Raw genomic sequence first — 21,608 nt, forward strand, 5'->3', positions numbered from 1 at the left:
TAGTTGTTATTGTGGCATATCTCATTAAAACAAGAAGAATCAGAAAGTTCCATTCGGATGCTGTATATTTCACCAACGAACGAATTTAAGCTTTGAAACGAAATCAATTCTAAAATCTTATCATTTTAAGAAGCATTGAATAAAAATTTATTAATTTTTTTCGTTTATTTTGTATTCCCGTAATAAAATTTAAAAAAAAAATAAAATTTATTTTTGAACTTTTTTTTTAAATACCTATTTTTAAATTTTCATATCTTAAAATGGCGCCTGTACATCGGAAACGCAGAAAATAGAAAAAGTCAAAAACAAAAGTTGTTTCTAACATCAAAACCTTCATTTTGAGACGGAGAACCGTGATCTACAAAAGTTGAAAAAATTTTGAAAATTCGGTATGTGAGCCCTCATAATAAGAGGATTTTGACTTAAATTTTTTTTCATCAATTTTTTTTTGCTAACATCTTTAAATGGCTCCTGTACATCGAAAACGCAAAATTTAGAAAAAGTCCAAAACAAAAGTTGTTTCTAACATCAAAACCTTCAATTTGAGACGGAGAACCGTGATCTACAAAAGTTGAAAAAATTTTGAAAAATCGGTATGTGAGCCCTCATAATAAGAGGATTTTGACTTAAATTTTTTTTCATCAATTTTTTTTGCTAACATCTTTAAATGGCTCCTGTACATCGAAAACGCAAAATTTAGAAAAAGTCCAAAACAAAAGTTGTTTCTAACATCAAAACCTTCAATTTGAGACGGAGAACCGTGTTTCTAACATCAAAACCTTCATTTTGAGACGGAGAACCGTGTTCTACAAAAGTTGAAAAAATTTTGAAAAATCGGTATGTGAGCCCTCATAATAAGAGGATTTTGACTTAAATTTTTTTTCATCAATTTTTTTTTGCTAACATCTTTAAATGGCTCCTGTACATCGAAAACGCAAAATTTAGAAAAAGTCCAAAACAAAAGTTGTTTCTAACATCAAAACCTTCAATTTGAGCCGGAGAACGGTGATCTAACTTTCAAAATTTGATTAATTAATAAGAGGATTCTGACTTAAATTTTTTTTCATCAATTTTTTTTGCTAACATCTTTATTCCTGTACAAATTTTTAATTTTAGAAAAGTCCAAAACAAAAGTTGTTTCTAACATCAAAACCTTCATTTTGAGACGGAGAACCGTGATCTAACTCAATTTTGAAAAATCGGTATGTGAGCCCTCATAATAAGAGGATTTTGACTTAAATTTTTTTTCATCAATTTTTTTGCTAACATCTTTAAATGGCTCCTGTACATCGAAAACGCAAAATTTAGAAAAAGTCCAAAACAAAAGTTGTTTCTAACATCAAAACCTTCATTTTGAGACGGAGAACGGTAATATAACTCAATTTTCAAAAATCGGTAAATGAGCCCTCATAATAAGAGGATTTTGACTTTCAATTTTTTTGCTAAAAAATGGCGCCTGTACATTGAGTCGGAGAACCGTGATCTAGCTTAATTTTGAAAAATCGGTATGTGAGCCCTCATAATAAGAGGATTTTGACTTAAATTTTTTTTCATCAATTTTTTTGCTAACATCTTTAAATGGCTCCTGTACATCGAAAACGCAAAATTTAGAAAAAGTCCAAAACAAAAGTTGTTTCTAACATCAAAACCTTCATTTTGAGACGGAGAACCGTGATCTAGCTTAATTTTGAAAAATCGGTATGTGACATTAACATCTTTTGGCTCATGTACATCGAAAACGCAAAATTTTGAAAAATCCAAAACAAAAGTTGTTTCTAACATCAAAACCTTCATTTTGAGACGGAGAACTCTAGCTTAATTTTGAAAAATCGGTATGTGAGCCCTCATAATAAGAGGATTTTGACTTAAATTTTTTTTAATCAATTTTTTTCGCTAACATCTTTAAATGGCTCATGTACATCGAAAACGCAAAATTTAGAAAAAGTCCAAAACAAAAGTTGTTTCTAACATCAAAACCTTCATTTTGAGACGGAGAACCGTGATCTAGCTTAATTTTGAAAAATCGGTATGTGAGCCCTCATAATAAGAGGACCAATTTTTTTTGCTAACATCTTTCGATGGCTCCTGTACGGAAAACGCGTAGAAAAAGTCCAAAACAAAAGTTGTTTCTAACATCAAAACCTTCATTTTGAGACGGAGAACCGTGATCTAGCTTAATTTTGAAAAATCGGTATGTGAGCCCTCATAATAAGAGGATTTTGACTTAAATTTTTTTTAATCAATTTTTTTCGCTAACATCTTTAAATGGCTCCTGTACATCGAAAACGCAAAATTTAGAAAAAGTCCAAAACAAAAGTTGTTTCTAACATCAAAACCTTCATTTTGAGACGGAGAACCGTGATTTAGCTTAATTTTGAAAAATCGGTATGTGAGCCCTCATAATAAGAGGATTTTGACTTAAATTTTTTTTAATCAATTTTTTTTGCTAACATCTTTAAATGGCTCCTGTACATCGAAAACGCAAAATTTAGAAAAAGTCCAAAACAAAAGTTGTTTCTAACATCAAAACCTTCATTTTGAGACGGAGAACCGATTTTGACTTAAATTTTTTTTCATCAATTTTTTTTGCTAACATCTTTAAATGGCTCCTGATTCCAAAACAAAAGTTGTTTCTAACATCAAAACCTTCATTTTGAGACGGAGAACCGTGATCTACAACAGTTGAAAAAATTTTGAAAAATCGGTATGTGAGCCCTCATAATAAGAGGATTTTGACTTAAATTTTTTTTAATCAATTTTTTTTAACATCTTTAAATGGCGCCTGTACATCGAAAACGCAAAATTTAGAAAAAGTCCAAAACAAAAGTTGTTTCTAACATCAAAACCTTCAATTTGAGACGGAGAACGGTGATCTAACTTTCAAAATTTGATTAATTAATTTTTATTTTTTTTTATTTCTTCATCAAAATTAATTTTTTTTTAAATTAAAATTAATTAATAAAAATTAATTCAATTTTTATAATTTTAGATTTCAATTTTTAAAATTTTATTTAAATTTTAAAGAAAACGTCACTAAAGTCGAGCCCATTTCCGAACGAAAAAAAACTCATGAATGAACATTATTATTGAGTCAGAGTAAATCAGAATCGTGACGTTGCTCAACATCTGTTTCATTCACATTTTATTGCAAAAAAAAAAAAATCGCGTCGTAATGAATGACGTATGACTAAGTACTCAACGCAAACTCGGTTCAATTGCTGCGTATTAGTCATATTTCGTGGAAATCTTCTCTATTTTCCATTGAACCGATCGATGACTTACAGAAACGTGCTGCTTGAGTCATGAACTTGAATTGTAACTTTTTTCGTTGGTTTCTAGGTCAATGTGCGAGCATAAAAAAATTATGTTGAGCGGATGAATCATTTTGAATTGATTTATGTAAAAATGTTGTTTGATTGATTCATTAAAAATTTTTTCGAATTTGTAAAAGATTTTTTTTTTAAATAATTTTTTTTAATGAATATTAGCTTAAAAAGACCTAAAAATCCTTAATTTTTTACGAATGAAATTGATAATGTCGTCGACATTTTAAAAAATCGCCATCACGTTAATTCAAAAACCGGAAGCTAATTGATAAATGAGCACCAGATGGCGCTGCCGTCCTTATCAATTGCATTCGTCTCATTGGAAACGGAAATGAAAAAATCGGTTCCGGAAATGAAAAAATCGGTGCCGGAAATGAAAAAATCGGTGCCGGAAATGAAAAAATCGGTGCCGGAAATGGAAAAATCGGCAAGATCAGACGCCCTCTGACGTCATAAATTATTTATTTATTTTTGAATGGACAACAAAGTGCGAATAATTCATTTAGGACGCGTAATTGCGAAATACGAGCCTTGCAGCAAGTGTCTTTACGTGCCATTGGGGGTCGAAGATGCGCGAAATCATTGGGACACATGCACATTCGATGACGATCAAGCCGAATATCAGAAAATCCCGGATCATGATTACATTCAGACGAACTCTGAATTGCCGCGAAAACTCCTTTCAACCGATGATTCGGGAGATTTGTCGGAATCTGAATGGGATTACAGCTCCTACTCCGAGACAGAAGACGAAGATGGCGATAATTTGAGCGTAAATCTGAAAAATCAAAAAATTTAATTAAAATTTCATTAATTTTTTACCAAAATTTTAGATTTCAAGTCCATTACGAGAAAATTTTGAATCAGAAACTGAATCTGAGGAAGATACAAACCAAAATCCTGAAGAAAATCATCAAATTGAAGAAATCAACACAAGTCCCTTGAAGGAATTTTTGATATTTAACGCCAAATCTGCTGAAATAAAGAAAAATCCAACACACGAAAAGACTGAAATCGTTAGAAATCCTCCGGATCAAGAGCTTAATTGGAGATTTTCGTGTCCAAATTGCAAATTTCGTTCAAATCGATCGAATAATTTTAGACGACATGAACGTACCTGTGCAAAAAAGTAAGAAATTTCAAGTTTTTCGGAAATTTTCGATAATTTTTCTCCTTTTAGGCGAGCTGCTCGAACATGTCAACTATGTTTCAAGGTCTTCAAGACACGAGAAACCCTCACGAGACACACCAAAGATGTTCACATGGAGAAACAATTCAAATGTACCATCTGCAAGTCAGAATTTGCTCGTCGGAATCGTTTTGTGGAGCACACGAAGAAACATCATCCTGAAAAAAGTTGAAAAAAATTCTTTAGATACTCAATTTTTTTAAAGAAACCCGTCAAAGACATGAATTGTGATATAAAAAAAATAAACTTTAAGTATTTTTTTGTAAGATTTTCAAAATTCAGGACTTTAACGAATCCTTTTTCGAAAAATAATAACAATCCCAATGCACAAAGGATAAATTGACAATTGTGACATGGGATTGAGTCGAATGAAAATGATAAATTGACCACTCAAAGTCACTCAAAACCACTCAAACCACTCACGGCACTCAGTCCCAATGCAGAGAAAATAATTTCCGACAAATCCCAGTGCAAAAAAAATAATTTCCGACGCCGTACCGTGTATGCGTATAGAAACAGACATCCAGCCTGGAATAATGGAAGTGATATTGGAAATAATGGAAGTAAAGTGCTTGTTTACGTTCTTCGTGTCGTGGTCCTCTTGAAATTACACAATTTCCTCCTTTATTCGACGCTTTTTGACCCGAAATCGCTCAAAACTTCAAAGAAACCATCGCAATTCGTGTCAATCTTGTGAAGGATACTCGAAAAAGTGTCAAAAACCGAGAAAATTCGTTAAATGAAAAACGTCATCTCTGTCGCAGTGAAAAACTCATCCTCTGTTCCACGAAAAAAATGCAAAAATCTGAAAAAAAATTGAGATAATGTGAAAAAAGATAAGAAAACTATGATAAAATTCAACTTACGTCACACGTACTGGCTGTTGCTAGTCATCTCATTAGTTTCAAGGTAAGATTTTCTCGCATCCGCAGATACTTGATTGATTTTTATTGATCTCTTCTCATCCCACAATCCACAAAATTCCTTTACAGCTGCTTACTTTTCCTCATTGTCGCTGCCGAAACGAATGCCGCTGCCACACAAAGCCCGCAAAAGAGTGAAAAAGTGCAAGAAATCGTGAAAAGTGACAAAAATGAAGCTCAAACGGCGACAAAAGCCGTGAAAACCAAAGAAAAAATAAATTTAGTGAAAGAACGGGCGCCAAAAAGACGCGAAAATGTCTCGAGTACCGAGAAAAAGTGCTTGAAAGGTGAACGTGTCACAGGCAAAAGTGACAAAAGCAAGTTTTTCGATGCCGAAAATGTGGCGCACGACGTCGTTTTCCTCGAATCCGCTTCCAAAAACTCCGGCGTCATTCAGAATGAGTAAGTATTGTGCAAATATTTGTACTTTTTCAAGTATTTTTTATAAGAATTTGTGTCGAGACACTTTCCAATGAGTCATTCGGTGCACTTTGAACGTCCTCTGTGTGTTTTCTTTCATTCGTGGCAATGTTTTTACGAATTTTAAAGTCATTTACGTTTTTTAGACGAGTTTTTGTGTGTTGCGAAGGGCGTTGAACTGCATTTTGTCGCAACTGGAAACGTTAAAAAATTAAAATTTTTAGTTAAAAATCATTTTTGGGTGTTAAAGAGCCCTCATTGAGTTCAAGCCTGAAAGAAAAATTTCTCCGTCATTCAAGAAAATTATTATTAAAAATAAAGCGCTTTATTTTCCTCGACTTATTATTAGAAAAAATGCAAAAAAAGACAAGAAATTGTGAAAATTAAATTATACTCACAATTTTTTACGATCAACATTTTTTTTCCCTCTGTGTCATGTGCTCGCTTTTTTTTATAATTTTTCATTTTTTTTTCTTAATCCGTTCCTTTCTTTCTTTCGTGACACGTGATTTTTCGCAAGGTCAAGTTTTTTTTTGCAAAGGGATTTATTTTTCCTCATTTAAAGGCGCTTCTTTGAATTTGACGCTCATTAGTTTGATTATAATTCACGTCTATTAACACATTTATCTCACAACGATCTACGACTAATTTTCAGTTTTTTTTTCTCGTTTACACGTTGAAATGTCTCTGAAATGCAAAACAAAAGTGTTACTGACCTACGTTTTGTTGCGTTGACGGCTCGTTGTGAATGATTGAGTTTGAGCGATTGTCGCACACGAAAATAAAATTAAATAAATATTTTGAAACAACAAAGCAGTTCACTGGCGCAAACGAAAATTAACGAGATTGGATTAATTTTTTGTAAATAAAAAAAAAATATTTGAGCGCATTTTGATTTTTTTTGAAAAAATTTTACCAAAAATTTACTTAATTTAAATTATTTAATTAATTAATTAATTTTAAATTAATTTATTTTATTAATTTATTAAATTTAAATTAATTAATTAAATTAAATTAATTATTTTTATTTAAATAATTTTTTTAATTATTTTTTTAATTTAAATTCATTATTTTTAAAATTTATGATTTTTTTTATTAATTTTGAATTTAAATGAATATTGATTCATTTTTTTTAATTTCTAATTTCTCCAAAATTTTTTGGTTTTGAAAATATTTTTTTAATTTATTTATTAATTAAATTATTTATTTATTTTTTTAAATATTTAAAAAATTTATTTTAAAAATAAAAAAAATTAAAATAAATAAATTTTCAACTTTTTGATTCAAAAAAATTAAAATAAATAATTAAAATAAATTTAAAAATTAATTTGAATTTATTTGAAAAAAAAATTATTAATATAGAAATCTTGAAATATAAATTCAACTAAAAAAAATAAAAAAAAGATAAGTGTTAAAATAATTTGTTAAAAATTTTAAATTTTAATTAATTTTTTTTTTAAATTACAAAAAAAATTATTTTAATTTTTTTACTTAATTAAATTTTTTATTTAAAATTAAGACTTTTTAAGACAAACTTCAAAAATATTTTTTTTAAATTTTTTTTCTTAAAATGCTTCAAATCACGACTAAAACAAACAAATAAACAAATGAAAAATGGTTCCGGTGCCAAATTATGTGTGTGAGTGTTATTTAGGAAGCATCGTCGTCGTTGCACGTCAAAGCGACAATTCACAAAAGCAAAACAATTGAAACTGATGTGCTTGACCTTATCTCTTCAAAATTTAATTAGTTTTATTTTTTGACATTTTTCTAATCCGAAAAACGCTGCATTTAGTGAAAAAATCAACCAAAAGATAATCATCTCGTCGAAAATAGAAGAAGTAGGTTAAGCACATTAGTCAAAAAAAGTACGACGTCATGATTCAAACCCTTTTCAAAGGTGCTACGTGCGCAACACAAAGGGCCCTTGCAAGGCCAAAAATTGACATCAAGGTGATTCGATGCCCTTTAATTATTATAAATTGAGCTTTAATGCTGGTTTGTTGCTCAATTGTTTCGCTCTCAGCAATAAAAATTTTAAAAAAATTGAAATTTGTTGTTTGAAAGTTCGAACATTCGAGAGATACGCAATTAAATGCACTTCAAGTCATGTTGCTCTCGTGCCTCAAGATTTTCAAGTATTTTTTTTAAATGTTGAAATTGAAAGTAAAACAAAGGGCGATTAATTAAGATTTTTTGACAAATTTTACAAAAAAATCCGTTAAAATTCTTCGAAATTGTTCTTATTGATCAGGAAATTGAACGTTTCAATTAAATTTAACGGTGTCTGTGTAAAGCTGTTAAAAAATGAGCAAAACAAAAGAAAAGGCAGGCGTCTCTAAACCAGTTTTGACGTTCTTTTCCACTTTTTTGCATCATTTTATTGTTGTTTGTCTGTTCACGATCATATGATTTTTTGTACTTCTTGTTCTTGTCTGACAAGTTGTAAGTAAGAATTAAGGGACAGTCGCAATTCCTGCAATTAAAAGTTAAGGAAGGGAAAAATAAATAAGATTTAAGTGCATTTTTTACCTTTTTATGATAAAAATTTTAATTTAAGTAACTTTTTTTTCCTCATGAGCTTCAAATAATTTTATGAAAATTTCTCTCATATTTTCTTTACTTGACAAATTTTGCTTATTTAAATTACTAAAATAAAAATTATTTTCAGAAATTTAATTTTTTAAAGAAATTTTTCGTTTATTTGAGCCGAATAGAAAAAAATTCTTTAAATTTTTTTTCATGTTATCGAAAAAAGTTCAAAATTTCATTAGTTTCATTCTTTTTTTAAATTTCTAAAGACCCTTCAAAAAATATTTTTGAATAAAATTCACAAAATCATATCTCAGAAGAAAAATTTTGACTAAAAATTCATCAAAAAATTAAAACTTCAGTAATTTTCGAGCAATTTTCGGTTTAAAACTTCCATTCGAATCCAATTTTCATTGAAAAACCATTTTTTTCATTTTTAATCCACACATTAAAACACAATTTTCAATAAAATTTTTATCATATCTCCTACAAGACCTCGACTTATCAACAAAATTTACGACAAAGCTGTCAATTCCTCATAAATTCCTTTTGTCGGGCTATAAAACTGAAAGTGACTTCAATCGAGTGGCGTTCGTTGTTGATGTATCCTTGTTCAATTTTAACCATATACTTTTTTTTTGACTGAGGCAAACAAGTTTTTTTTGTCGCACGTTCAATTATTATTACTTTATTTTATATTTGCTGAACATGCCAATATCCATTCTGAGAAATAGACAAGAAAAAATGAATAGAAGAGATGAGAAAATGTTAAAACAAAAAAAAAAATGATTAATTTACTTAGCGAGACAAAAAAAAATTGAGAAATAAAATAAAACAGGAACAGGACATTCGACACGCCTCTCACTGTTTTTTTTTTTTTTTTTTAATTTAATTTAATTTTTTTTATTTTTTATTATTTTTTAAAAATTTTTATTAATTAAACTAATTTGTAATTTTTTGTCATTTAATTTTTTTAAATAATTTTTTTAAAATTTATTTTTTATATTTTTTTTAATTTTTTTTTAACATTTATTTTTTTTTTCTTTAAAATTTTAATTTGAAAAAAAAATTTTTTTTTTAAATTTAATTTTTTTTATTAAATTTAAATTTTTTTTAAATTTAATTTAATTTTTTTATTATTTCAAAATAATTTATTTTTTTAAATTTTATTTATTTATTTAGGTAATTTAATTTGTTTTATTTAATTTAATTTTTTTTTTTATTATTTTATTCTAAATTGTTTTTTTTTTATTTACTTTTTTTTGTCATTTAATTTTTTTAATTAATTTATTTTTTTTTATTTAATTTATTTTTTTTTATTTTAATTTTTTAAATTTTAAATTTTTTTTAATTTATTTATTTTTTTATTTTAAATTTTTTTTAATTTTATTTTTTTTTTTTTTTTATTTTAAATTTTTTTTTAATTTAATTTTTTTTTAATTTTTTTTAATTTAATTTTTTTCATGAATTTTTTTTTACCACAAAAAAAGTCAAAAAGTGAGTTTGTAATTGATCTACATGACAAAGTATGCTTCAAAAATTGCAATTGTTTAACCGATGCGATTAATTTACTCATGAGTCTCATTTTTCTTCATTTAAAATAAAATAAAAAAAAATTGTAATGCACTACTGCACTACTTAGCACCTTCTCAACTCATGTCATTGAACTGATTTTTTGAATATTTTTTTTTGTTATGCAATTCCATAAAAAAAAATTGAAAAAAAATCAATTCAATTTGTTCTAAACAGATCCGTAATCCCACAAGTAATTGACATGTTTTGAAACGAGAAAAGGCGTTTCCTTGTCGCCATCTAACCTTTACGCGAGACGGTAATGTCTCGCAATCGACGCACATGAACTCAATTCTGCGCTGACCATAAAGACGAGTTTTGCTCGAGTTCCGTATTGAATTTCGGTAATTAAATCTTGCGATTTCGACATTTTTTTTTATTTTCTTACACTTTGACAACCATTTAGAGCACGAGAGGCTTCTAATTGAAACGGAAAGTAAAACAAAAAAAAATAAGAACAGGTTTCGCGATGACGACGTTGTTAAATGCTCAATTAGGAGCGATCCCTTGATTGATTGCCCGCTGTATTTACGCGAGTAACTGTAATAATAAAAGAGTTGTGTGTTAATAAACTTGAAAAAAAGTGAAGTACATGAAAGATTCAAGGTCACTGCATTGCATATGCATGGTTCGAGATTTTGATACAATTTTAAAACGCGTATCAGAACGCCCCTCCATAGAGCGACAATTTACTTACAACCCGGTAATAAGTTTTTGTCGTGTGTGTGTGTTTCTTGCTCTTTCGTGGCTTAAAGCAGCATAAAGTAGCGTTGTTCAATGTTGTTGTGCGGTATGTGCGGTGTTGAGAAAAAAATTGAGGTATAAAAGAGTCTAGCCATGTTGGGAAAAGTATCAGTCAAGCTTAATACTTGCTTTAACAATCATCTCAACACAGACCTCGTGAAAAATTTTTAAACAATCAATCAAAATGTTCCGTTTGGTAAGTCTTTTTGCATCCCAAAAGTGTCAAAAAAAAGTGTGAATAACAAAAAATAATCCCAAAGGTGGTGTTGTCTGCATTCATTGCTGTTGCTGCTGCTGCTCCCAGCGTCACGCATCACGGTCTCGCTACGCACAGCGTCTCCCATGGTGCCGTCGTCGTTGATACCTATCAACCATCTGTCTTGAAGAAGACCGTCATCCAAGAGCCCGTTCTCAAGTCCTACGAAAAAACTGTCGTCAAACCCGAATTGACTGTCGTTGAAGAACCCACTGTTCATCATGTTGGCAACGTTGTCAAGAGCTTCCCAACTGCCGTCTCGCATCAAAGCCAAACGATTGTACACAGCAAAGCTGACGTTGTTGAGCCCATCTACCAACACGGACTCAAGAAAACCGTTATCGAGACCCCAAGAATCGAGAAACACGTTGTCCATCAACCCGAAATCCACACAAAGACTCTCGTTGAAGCCTCTCCAGCTGTCCATACATCGTACGTTGCCTCGGCTCCAGCAGTTCACACTTATTCGGCTCCCTTGACAAAGACTCTTGTTGCTGCCCCCTTGACCAAAACACTCGTTCATGAAGCTCCATTGACCTACAGCCATGGCGTTTACTCACACGGGCTCCCTCTTACCTATGCTCACTCAGCTCCAGCTGTCCATGCTTGGTAAAAGACACAAAAGTCTTTCTAGTTTTTAGGACAAGATGATGATGTTTGACTGAAATTCCTTTTGATTATTCCCTTTCGTTGTTTTTTTTTTGTCTGCACATCCCTTTTGTAAAATTATATTTAAAATCTGCACTAACATTTCAAAAAATTTTTGTTCAAAAATTGTCATTAACCTTCAATAAAAAAAAAAGTCAAAAGCGATACGAAAAAATATACATAAAGTCTTTTACTGATATGATCTGCTGAAATTCATCTATTTTTAGTTCGATCATTTTTTTAACACAAAACACACGCCATCCGCATTCTCAACGCAATTTCTTCACACCCAGCATTTTTTTTGTACAAAAATTCAACAATAAAATAGTACGTGCCGATAATCTCAAAGTAGAGTAAATGAACTCACAAGGTCTCATTTTCTCCCATAATTTCATCTCAGAACAAATTTAATTTATAATAATGTTCAATTAATTCATTGAAATTTTGATATGACTGAGAGGCGTAAAAATTATTCAATTTACTTCCGATTACTTTAAAAAAAATTATGTAAGGAAAATAATAGAATGAAAAATCTTATTTGTGCGTAAATACGAGCTTAAATACTTGATAACAACAAAATACTTGAATAGTTATACATAGTTAGTGATAAGGTTGAATTGTTTGCTATTTTTGTTGATTCTCTCTGTTTGTATTTTTATCTCTCAATTCATGAAAAAAAAACTACGTTTAATGACTATCTGCCTACGTTTCGAACGAGCCACGCGAATTTTGTACGATCATAATTTAAAACTTGTCTCTCTCTCGTTATTTTTATTTATGTGGTTTTGCTCTTTTGTATCGTATAGTATAAAGCAGGGTTCAGAAATAATAATTTTTGTTGGTTTTGTTTTAAATTGAGATGATGTAGAATAAAGGCTTTGTAATTGATTTAGTTGCGGAACAAAGAATTCTCTAACAATATAAGGTTTTAAGTAATTCTTTCTTTAAATTATTAAATTATTATGAAAATTAAAAAATCACTTTTAAGAAGTCTTTTGATTTTTCAAATAAAATTAGTGTCATGATTCTGAAGAAGTATGAATATCACTCTAATTTATATTTAATCCTCACTTATTATTGAGAAATAGAAAAAATACTTTTAGAAGTTTAAATACGCTTAAAAGCGCTTCGTTTATGACTTTCTAACATTATCAAGATTTTTAAATGTTAATAGGGAAAAATTTGAATTTTTTAACGGATAAATTTGTTCACACTCTTTAGTTTCTCAAAGGACCTTCGGTTTTCAATTCGTTTCTTAATTCGAAGAAATATGAGATGGATGTTGTCTACAAATTGGATTCATAATGGAAATAGCTTTTCAATTAGCAGCATGTTCAACAAAATAACTTTTATAAAAAAAGATCAATCTGTTCTTGCCTCAAATGATTTTCCTCTTGTTAACGATGGATATTCTTCGCATCCTAATGAGCTTTTTGTAATAAGGATTAAAGAATTGTAAATTGAAGAACTGTTTTTAATTTGTCTCGTTATCCAGTTTATGTGATGTTACCAAATATTCCATGAGTTTAAGTCTATGCCTTTGAGTTTTCTTACAAGTTTCTCAACTAACTTCTTAATTGGTTTTTAATTAGTTGCTTAAAATTTCTTGTCATAATTAAAGTTGAAGAAGTAAATATCTGAAAAAGAAAAAAAAATCAATTAGAAAAAAATTTTATTTCAAAAAAAGCAAAAGTACTTTCCTAACCCTGCTTTTTACTCCCTATTCAAACAAAACTAAAAAAAAAACATTTCTGTCACAAACTCGTCTCCGTACACGTGTATGTATTCTCTTGCAATTGAGTAGTAAATAGTTTGAGAAAATACGCCAGTATGAATCGAAACTTTGAAAGACTTGAACGTGCAAAAATTTATGCGGTTTAATTTTTTTCGGCATTAAGTTTGCTATATGACGCGAATAATCAAACATTAACAAGTACCATAGAAATACGCGCAAAATATTCAAAATAAATATTTAAAAATTAGATTAACACACAAGTGAATTCTAGTCATCATATAGAACGCGACCTCGAAAATTTATATTTTTTTGAGAATAACAAAAAATTGAAAGATAACAACTTTAAACGCCGTCCATATATGTAAATATAAAATTGAAAACAAATACAAATTACCAAAAGAGAAAATATTGAGCTTCACAGCTGTGATAAAAAAAAATCACGTTAAAATAATACGTGGCTTTCTGTGATTACTCGACTGCATTCGTTCAACGTCATTTACATTTTTTATGAGAAATAAATGTTGCAAAAGTGAACGTTTCATAAATTCGGGAGTAAAATAGTGGCAACACATTCACATATGGTACACATAAAAATTATTGAAACTATTTGTTTGAAGGTTCAATTAAAACGTTCAATGTTTGGTTGAATTTGGAGCAACTTGCTGATGCAATATCTAGAGTTCATTAATTTAAGCCGGAATTGTCTTGAAAATTGTTTTTATCTTTGTGACGCAAAAAAAAGTATCTTATCTCGAGAGGAACAATGACAATGTAAATTCCAGATTAGACAAACAAGTTTTGGAAAATTCTAAACTTGAACTTGCTGGAATTATTTTATGACTTATCAGCTACTCAAATATTAGCTAAAATTGGTACTTGACATAGTTGATTCGTTTTGTAGCCTAGATTTTGCACGTATCTGTTACAAAGTAGAGATTTCATCACGATGCATTTTTTTTAAAGTCTTATGTAAATTGAAGGTGTGTTTTTAGCAAATAAGGCTTTGTGAAGTCTATTGAGTCACGTTTTGATAAAGCTCTGATAAAACAAAGGAAGAGAGACAAGAGTAATAAATTCTGTGAATAATTAAATCTCAGGAATTCAAAGAAATTAATTACAAATTAACTTTCTTCATAAGAATTTTTGCGTTTTAATTATTTTAAAAATTCTAAATACTAAATTTGTAAATTTTTTTTTTGAAAAAAATTTTGGAACGAAAATTTTTGACTTTGAAATAATTTTTTTTTAATAATTATTTTTTTTTATTAAATTAATTTTTTTAATTAATTAATTTTTTTTAATTAATTTTCGAATTAATTAATTTTTTAATAAAAAAAATAATTTTTAAATATTTTCATTAATTTTTTTTTTTCAAAATAATTTTTCTTAAGTTTCTTCGAATTAATTAATAAATTTTTTTTCAATTAATTTTTCCTAAAAATGTCTCAAATTAATTTTTTGTTAAAAAAACGTGTCAAGTTTCATGACAAAAAAAACTTTAACTAAATACAGTTTAACAAACAAAACGTCAAACAAACTAAGTCAATGTTTTATCACGAATAAATATTTTGCATACAATTTTAATAACAAATGAATTTCACGTCATATCGCTTAAAATGACAAAACTATCAAAAAATTTATTCATGCAATTAATTAAAAAAACAGAAGAAAAGAAATTTGTTCAGCAATTATTAGAAGCAAATTTGCATAGCAATTTTTTTTTATTTTTATACTTAGTAACATTTGAATGTATATTTATAAATAAATACTCTTCATTCATTAGTTTGAAAAGTTGTCTAGACACAGAGACTCTATTAGAAACAAAGAAATTCCTCAAAAGGTTAGACAGAACAGGACTTTCAGGTAGATACGATTTTGGTCTTAATCCAATTGTTTTAAAAAATGAAAAATAAACAGATCGATTGAAAGTAAAAAATAATTCAGTTGAAGAGCATTTTTAGCCAAGTAAGTGACTTACAAGTACTTTGAATGAAAATCGCATTAAAAGTCGTCGCCAAGGCGCTGTGATGTTACAAAGTATTCATAAGTCGATTTATTTTAATATAAATTGAAAGTTTTTGAATTAAAAGCAACAACTAGGAAGAAAAGTTTGCTTCGAGAGACATTTATTTTCAGCAGATGTTAAAAATTTTTAGATTAAGGCAGATGCAATTAGGAAAAATGTTTCCAATTTTTTCTTTGTTAATTTAATATTTTTTCTTAAATTTAATATTTTTCAAAAATTTTAAATTTTACTTATAAAAAAAATATTTTATTTTTACAAGTTGAATCACAGAATTAAATTTTTAAGTTAAAAATAATAATCAATTTTTAAAAATAATTATTTATATTAATTAATCAATATATAATTAAAATTTAATTATTTTTTTAAATAATTTTTTTTTTCATTTAGAAAATTTTAATAAAAAATTAATTAATTAATTTTAATTTTTATTTAATTATTTTTTTTTTTTAAAAAATGTTTGTTGAAAATTTTTAATAATTTTAAATTTGAATTAGCAAAAAGCGATTTTCAAATTTTTAACCGTCATTTTTTGAATTGACATTTACAAATTTTTGCTTAAATTGAGTCAGAAATTTTCATTTTATTTAAAAATTTTTCTTTTTGAAACAAATTTTCAAACGAAAAATTCGAAAAATATTCGATTGATCTTTATAAAAAAAAAATTTTTTAGATGAGATTTTCAAAAATTTTAAAAATGGGTAAAGTTTTAAACAATTTAAAAATTTGTATCATCCTCAAGTAAAACAAAAAATAAAAAAAAATAATAATCGCCGCCAACTTCAATTATAATTTATTTATTAAAACATTCACCTGCAAATTTTAATAAAAATTGCGTTACAAGATGCATTTCTAATAAAAAAAAGTGCATTGATCAAAATCAAAAAGCGAAAGTATTTTTTTCGGAATTTAATCACGCGCATATTTTCTTGTCTCTCTTGTCGTTTTCCGCCGCTTACTTTGCTCTAACCCGGTAAATTTATATCAATTTACCTTATAAAGCTTCCTTGTTTATGACAAAATCGCAGAATAAAGAGAAATCCAATATCTTCAAATCATCAAAGTATGACTTTTCCGAGCACGTGACATTGAAATCATCGGCAGTGTTGAGTGACGAGATGAAAAAAAGTGTTTTGGCGCCGTCGACTGTAGATTTGCTCCATTTTTCTAAGATGAAAATGATGTAATATCGTGTCATGAAGTGATTTTTACGGCAGTTTTGTAACAATTTTTACAGTTCGTTGAGCAAAAAAGTGTTTTCTTGAAAAAAGTTGGACCGTATTTCATAATAAAAATAATTTTTTCGCTGAAATTACATTTTTTTGACACTTCTTCGTAAAAAAAAAGTTCAAAAGTCGATGCGAGGTGACCAAATTCAACCAAATGTGAATCGATTGTTATTGCAGTGTGACATTGACTAACATATTAATTTATATTGCATATCTAGCTCGCCGTTCAAGTTGTTATTTGTTGAATAATTGATAAGTCAAGCAGGCAGCCAGCATGAACCGAAAAAGTGATGCATCAATTCATTAGACTGTGAATAGTAATTATGAGTGCGCACAACTAAAATTGCCGCGAATCATGAAAAAAATGATCGATATGAAAGAAATTTTGTCGAAAAATACCGAAAAAACGTAAAAATTGCATCGAAATGATGTTTGTACGGAAACTAGTCAATCGCATCAGGAAGATGAAGAATTTTAATGTTCTGATATGGATTTGTTGGGTCGTCTGTCTCACACAAATTCTTGCCTTATCCACGTTGTACAAAAGGTTTTACTTCTAAAAATGATTTTTTTTTTAATTTTTTTATTAATTTTTAATTTTTTCTTTAATTTCAGCTTACCAGACATTCCTGCAAATGGTCCTCTCATCACTTTAGTTGATCAACCGGAGCTTCGAGTGGATTCTGAGCTCAACGAACACATCGACGACAGTCTCAAAAATGCCACAGCGTTCGTGATGATCAACAATCCCAACGAAAATGATCCAGAATTGCCGCCTACATCAACGGAAAAGTCCGAAATTGACGAAATTCCATCCTCGCAAGAAGAAATTGCTCCATCCACGGAAGAATCCGCGACAAAAGACGACATTTCCGCGGAAAAAATCAAACCTGCGACGCCGCAAGAGCAAAACAACACCGAAGACGGCACAATTCCCGTGTTTTCGGAATGGGCGCAGAAGCAAATGCAAGAAGCTGAGCAAAAACAAAAAGAAGAAGAGGAAAACGGCAGTGTCGTTATCCCGAAAAGTCAGCGTCAGCACAATCCGAAGCATCAAGTGGTGAAATTACGAGCGAAAAATTATGCTTCTCCCGATTGCGGCGCGAAAATCCTTGCTTCGAACGCTGATGCGCAAAGTACGGGTTCTGTTCTCACTGCTTCGAAGGACGAATATTTGCTCAGTCCGTGTACGAGTCGCATTTGGTTCGTCGTTGAGTTGTGCGAACCCATTCAAGCGGAAAAAATCGATTTGGCGAATTTCGAGCTTTTTTCGTCGTCGCCCAAAAACTTCACTGTAGGCGTTTCCAATCGATTTCCGACACGAGATTGGTCCAATGTGGGTCATTTTACGGCGAAAGATGAGCGAGATGTTCAAACTTTCGTCTTGCATCCGCAATTATTTGGAAAATTCGTGCGAGTTGACATCCAATCGCACTACAATTCGGAGCATTATTGCCCGGTTTCGCTCTTTCGCGTATACGGAACGTCCGAATTTGAGGCATTTGAGACGGAAAATCAACCGACAGTGATAGCGACGCCCGATGATTTGGAAGATGAGGAGGAAGAAGATGAAGGAAATGCCGTTTTTGAGCCGAGTATCGACGAACCGCTGCGTCATGGGAAGAAAAAATCAAAAACTAAAGGCGAAAAGGAGAAAAATATCCTCAAAACAGCGGGAGAAGCTGTCATGAATATGGTTAAAAAGGCAGCCGAAGCACTTTCGAAGACAAACGAACATCAAAATCGAACTTTAAGGACATTCAAAACGCGCGAATGTGTGTCTGTCATTACGCCATTCCTGTGTAACTCGTGCCCGACGCAACTTAGTGCTTCAGTTCAACAAGTTGCGGCATGTTACGACGACGTATTAACCCAATTAGCTGCAAATCCCGTCGTCACTGAGAGTCTTTCACGTGATCTTTGTGCCATTTTTGTTGATCCCGCTCTCAACAAAGCTCAGTTACCGCCAACTCCGTCGACAATTCGTCGTAATTACGTCGCAACGATGCTTCCGTTGAACATTTCCATCGGTGTTTGCAACAAAATCCATTGGGAACACCTGAAATCCTTGGAAGCCATTGACAAAATGAAGAATGAGGTGCCATTTGTGGAAGAAAATCACGAAAAAGAGTCAAAAGTCGCAGAAGAAGTCAATGAAAACGAACAAAAACCGCAAGAAAATGCTGAAGTTCAGTCCGAAAAGGAAGAAATCTCGCACGAGGAACGAATTTTCCAAAATGCGGAAGACAGTCAACCCCCATTGTCGCAAGAAACGAACGAAACAGAGCCCGAAACTGTCACAAATAGCATCGACAATGTCTCTACTGAGGATGTTCAAGTCGTTATTGACGCGCCTCCGTTAGCGCCCATTAATTTGCCCGAAAAAATTGCAACTTCCGAAGAGGAAGTTGCTGAAAATGATAAAATTGATGAAAGCCCGTCGCATGAAACGATCGAAATAAATGGAAATAATTCATGGGAGAATTTAGAAACGCTTTTGGCGAGCAATGGAAATGGAGGAGACTCGGTTCCAACGACCAATCCAACGATAAATCACAAACAAGGTCAACCAGAAAGTGTTTTCCTGCGTTTGTCGAATCGGATAAAGGTAAAAAAAATATTTTTTTAATTTTTTTTTTTAATAAAAATTGATTTTTTCTTCGTTTTTAGTCACTCGAGAGGAATATGTCGCTATCGGGTCAGTATTTGGAAGAGCTTTCGCGTCGTTACAAGAAGCAAGTTGAAGAGTTGCAACAATCTTTCGCCAAAACTTTGCATCATATCGAGGAGCAAAATCGTAAAAATACTGATCGCGAGCAACAATTGTACGAACAAAACCTGCAAATGCGTCACGATTTGAATGAAGTGATCGAAACATTGCAAAATTGGAAGATTATTGTCACTTATTGCGGCGGATTTCTCTTCGTTCAGTTACTTTTCATGTTTTTCGTGCTGCGAAACTGCTCAAGACGCAATAATTTGTTGACAGAAGCGCTCGAAGCGACAATCGCAGCGTCAAAAAAGAAGAAAAAGAACAAAGGAGACCTAAAACGAAGGAAATCCATCGATGGCACGTTACATAGTTCACCTTCTGTGAGGCAAAGACGCCCCAGCGAAGAAGCTCTGAAGATTACGGGACATTACGAGGACTTGCTCATCTCTTCGGGAGGCGGCGATGATGTTCGTAACATCGGTTCGGGCAGCGAAGGCACCGATTTCGTCGAAGTAATGAAAGTTTCCGACTCCGTTTCGAGCAAAAAGAAGAAAAATAAGGAAAAAATCCGAAAAACATCGACAGGAAGTCGTTTATCGAAACGCAGCAGTTCCGGCGACAGTAATTTACTGCGTGGCGAGTCACCAGCTGAATACGACATCAAAAATGGGAACTTGATTCGATGTAATGCCGACAATAAACCCATTGAAGAAATGCCATATTTGGAAGATAACGACGAATTTATCATCCCAACAGCGTCGGAGCTGTCCTATAACGAGTACGTGCCCTCGATGTCGAGTAGTCAGCGAATTAACGGCATGGATTCCTCAATTTCGGACACTTCGTCACGCTCAAGCAACACAAAACTCGACAAATCCCGGAGACTTTCGTCGCCAGCATTTTTCAAATCGGCTCTCGGGCGTTCGAGTACAAGGAAATCGTTGCCGCCCGTCGTTCAAACGAGCGGATGGGAATGGTATCGCTTGCGAAAGTCGAAAGCAAAGTCAGAAAGCCCCGATGTGATCAGTGTCGGAGCCGGAAGTAACATCAGCACATCCACGCCGATCGTTGACAAGAGTGATGCGAACAGCGACGAGGCTTCGAGCAAATCTAAGAAGGCAGGCGGGAGCTTTCGACGCATTCTGAAGAAGGTTTTTTAAAAATCTTTGCAGATCCAAAAAAAAAAAAAACTTACCAAAAATACTTTAATTTATTTTTGTATAAAAAATTGTTATTTAGAAAAATATCGATCTATCATCATTTTTAATATATTTACAAAGTAAATTGTATCCCAGTTCATTTCATGTTTCATCTCGCGTTAAAAATAAAAGTACAAAGACTGAGTTACTTTGTAAGTTCACGTTTCTCCTTTTTCCTCCTCCTTAATTATTACTTAGGTTAATAAACACAAGAAGAACAATAAAAAGTTGAATAGTTAGTTAGAAAATTTAGTTAGAGCTTCATTGCATATCGTTATTTACTAATTTAGTCACTTGCGTTTAAAAAATTTAGTGATAAGGTCATAAATTATATGTTGAAGTTGTAATTTAAATAAATAAATTAATTGTACTCTGATAATATTTTAATGAATTTTTGTTCATTTTTTTGGCTCATGTTTAAATTTTTTAAAAAAATTAGGAAATTTATTTAAAGGTAAGATCAAAATGATCTTTAGATCTTCAAAAATGAACTCTTAGATCATCGAATGAATTTTTAGATCTCGAAAAAAAATTTCAGTTTTCGAAATAAATTTTTCGATTCTCGAAATGAACATTTAAAAACTCAAAATGAACACTTTCAGCTCTCGAAACAAAATTTTTAGTTTAAAAAAAAAATTGCCATTCTGTATAAAAGAATTTTTTAGGTCTCGCAATGATAAAATTATTTTAAATAATTTTAAATCTCGAAATGAATTTTTTACATCTCGATATTTTTTTAGCTCTCGACTCGAAATCATTTTTTAAATTATCTCGAAAAAAAAGCTTTTAGTTTTAAAATAATATTTTTTGCTCTCCAAATGAACATTTTAAATCTCAAAATTATTTTTTTGTTATCTGTCGAAATAACTAAAAATTTATTATAAAAAAAAAATTTCAGTTTTCAAAATGAATTTTCAGGTCTCGAAATGAACATTTTGGAATCCCAAAATGAACTCTTAGATCATCAATAAATTTTTGGCTCTCAAAATGAACATTTAAAAAAATGAAAAATAAAATATTTTGTTTAAAAATTAAATTTTTTAGACCTTGAAATGAATTTTTAGCTTCGAAAAAAATTTAGATGCTGAACTGAATTTTA

General features: G+C 30.5%; 3 protein-coding genes across 4 annotated transcripts; all 3 read left to right on the top strand.

Moving 5' to 3' along the window:
• The first annotated feature begins 3,801 nt into the window (after nucleotides 1-3,801).
• On the top strand, nucleotides 3,802-4,764 carry LOC134831810 (hypermethylated in cancer 2 protein-like). The gene is made up of 3 exons (XM_063845630.1): nucleotides 3,802-4,098; nucleotides 4,160-4,455; nucleotides 4,507-4,764. Exons 1-3 carry the CDS (start codon nucleotides 3,802-3,804, stop codon nucleotides 4,685-4,687), a joined length of 774 nt encoding a protein of 257 aa, XP_063701700.1. The 3' UTR covers nucleotides 4,688-4,764.
• A 538-nt stretch (nucleotides 4,765-5,302) lies between these two features.
• Nucleotides 5,303-20,813, top strand: LOC134831888 (SUN domain-containing ossification factor). Of its 2 annotated transcripts, none has more exons than XM_063845717.1 (4): nucleotides 5,303-5,424; nucleotides 5,508-5,840; nucleotides 17,213-19,205; nucleotides 19,268-20,813. In XM_063845717.1, the coding sequence occupies exons 1-4, from the start codon at nucleotides 5,363-5,365 to the stop codon at nucleotides 20,468-20,470; spliced, it is 3,591 nt and encodes a 1,196-aa protein (XP_063701787.1). In that variant the 5' UTR covers nucleotides 5,303-5,362; the 3' UTR covers nucleotides 20,471-20,813. The 2 variants fall into 2 exon arrangements, with proteins under 2 accessions (XP_063701787.1, XP_063701789.1); XM_063845719.1 differs by lacking the exons at nucleotides 5,303-5,424; nucleotides 5,508-5,840 and adding exons at nucleotides 13,458-13,926; nucleotides 16,816-17,144.
• On the top strand, nucleotides 10,842-11,751 carry LOC134831606 (uncharacterized). The gene is made up of 2 exons (XM_063845384.1): nucleotides 10,842-10,902; nucleotides 10,967-11,751. Exons 1-2 carry the CDS (start codon nucleotides 10,891-10,893, stop codon nucleotides 11,573-11,575), a joined length of 621 nt encoding a protein of 206 aa, XP_063701454.1. The 5' UTR covers nucleotides 10,842-10,890; the 3' UTR covers nucleotides 11,576-11,751.
• Nucleotides 20,814-21,608: the final 795 nt, after the last annotated feature.

Source organism: Culicoides brevitarsis, chromosome 2 (assembly GCF_036172545.1).
Source record: "Culicoides brevitarsis isolate CSIRO-B50_1 chromosome 2, AGI_CSIRO_Cbre_v1, whole genome shotgun sequence".
NCBI classification, from domain to species: Eukaryota; Metazoa; Arthropoda; class Insecta; order Diptera; family Ceratopogonidae; genus Culicoides; species Culicoides brevitarsis.

Bases quoted from the DNA above. Each gene is read 5' to 3' on its own strand.
- LOC134831810 (XM_063845630.1), top strand. From the start codon at position 3,802: ATGGACAACAAAGTGCGAATAATTCATTTAGGACGCGTAATTGCGAAA. The intron at 4,099-4,159 runs GTAAATCTGAAA...CCAAAATTTTAG, and splicing joins AAGATGGCGATAATTTGAGC to ATTTCAAGTCCATTACGAGA. The intron at 4,456-4,506 runs GTAAGAAATTTC...TTCTCCTTTTAG, and splicing joins GAACGTACCTGTGCAAAAAA to GCGAGCTGCTCGAACATGTC.
- LOC134831888 (XM_063845717.1), top strand. From the start codon at position 5,363: ATGATAAAATTCAACTTACGTCACACGTACTGGCTGTTGCTAGTCATC. The intron at 5,425-5,507 runs GTAAGATTTTCT...ATTCCTTTACAG, and splicing joins GTCATCTCATTAGTTTCAAG to CTGCTTACTTTTCCTCATTG. The intron at 5,841-17,212 runs GTAAGTATTGTG...CTTTAATTTCAG, and splicing joins TCCGGCGTCATTCAGAATGA to CTTACCAGACATTCCTGCAA.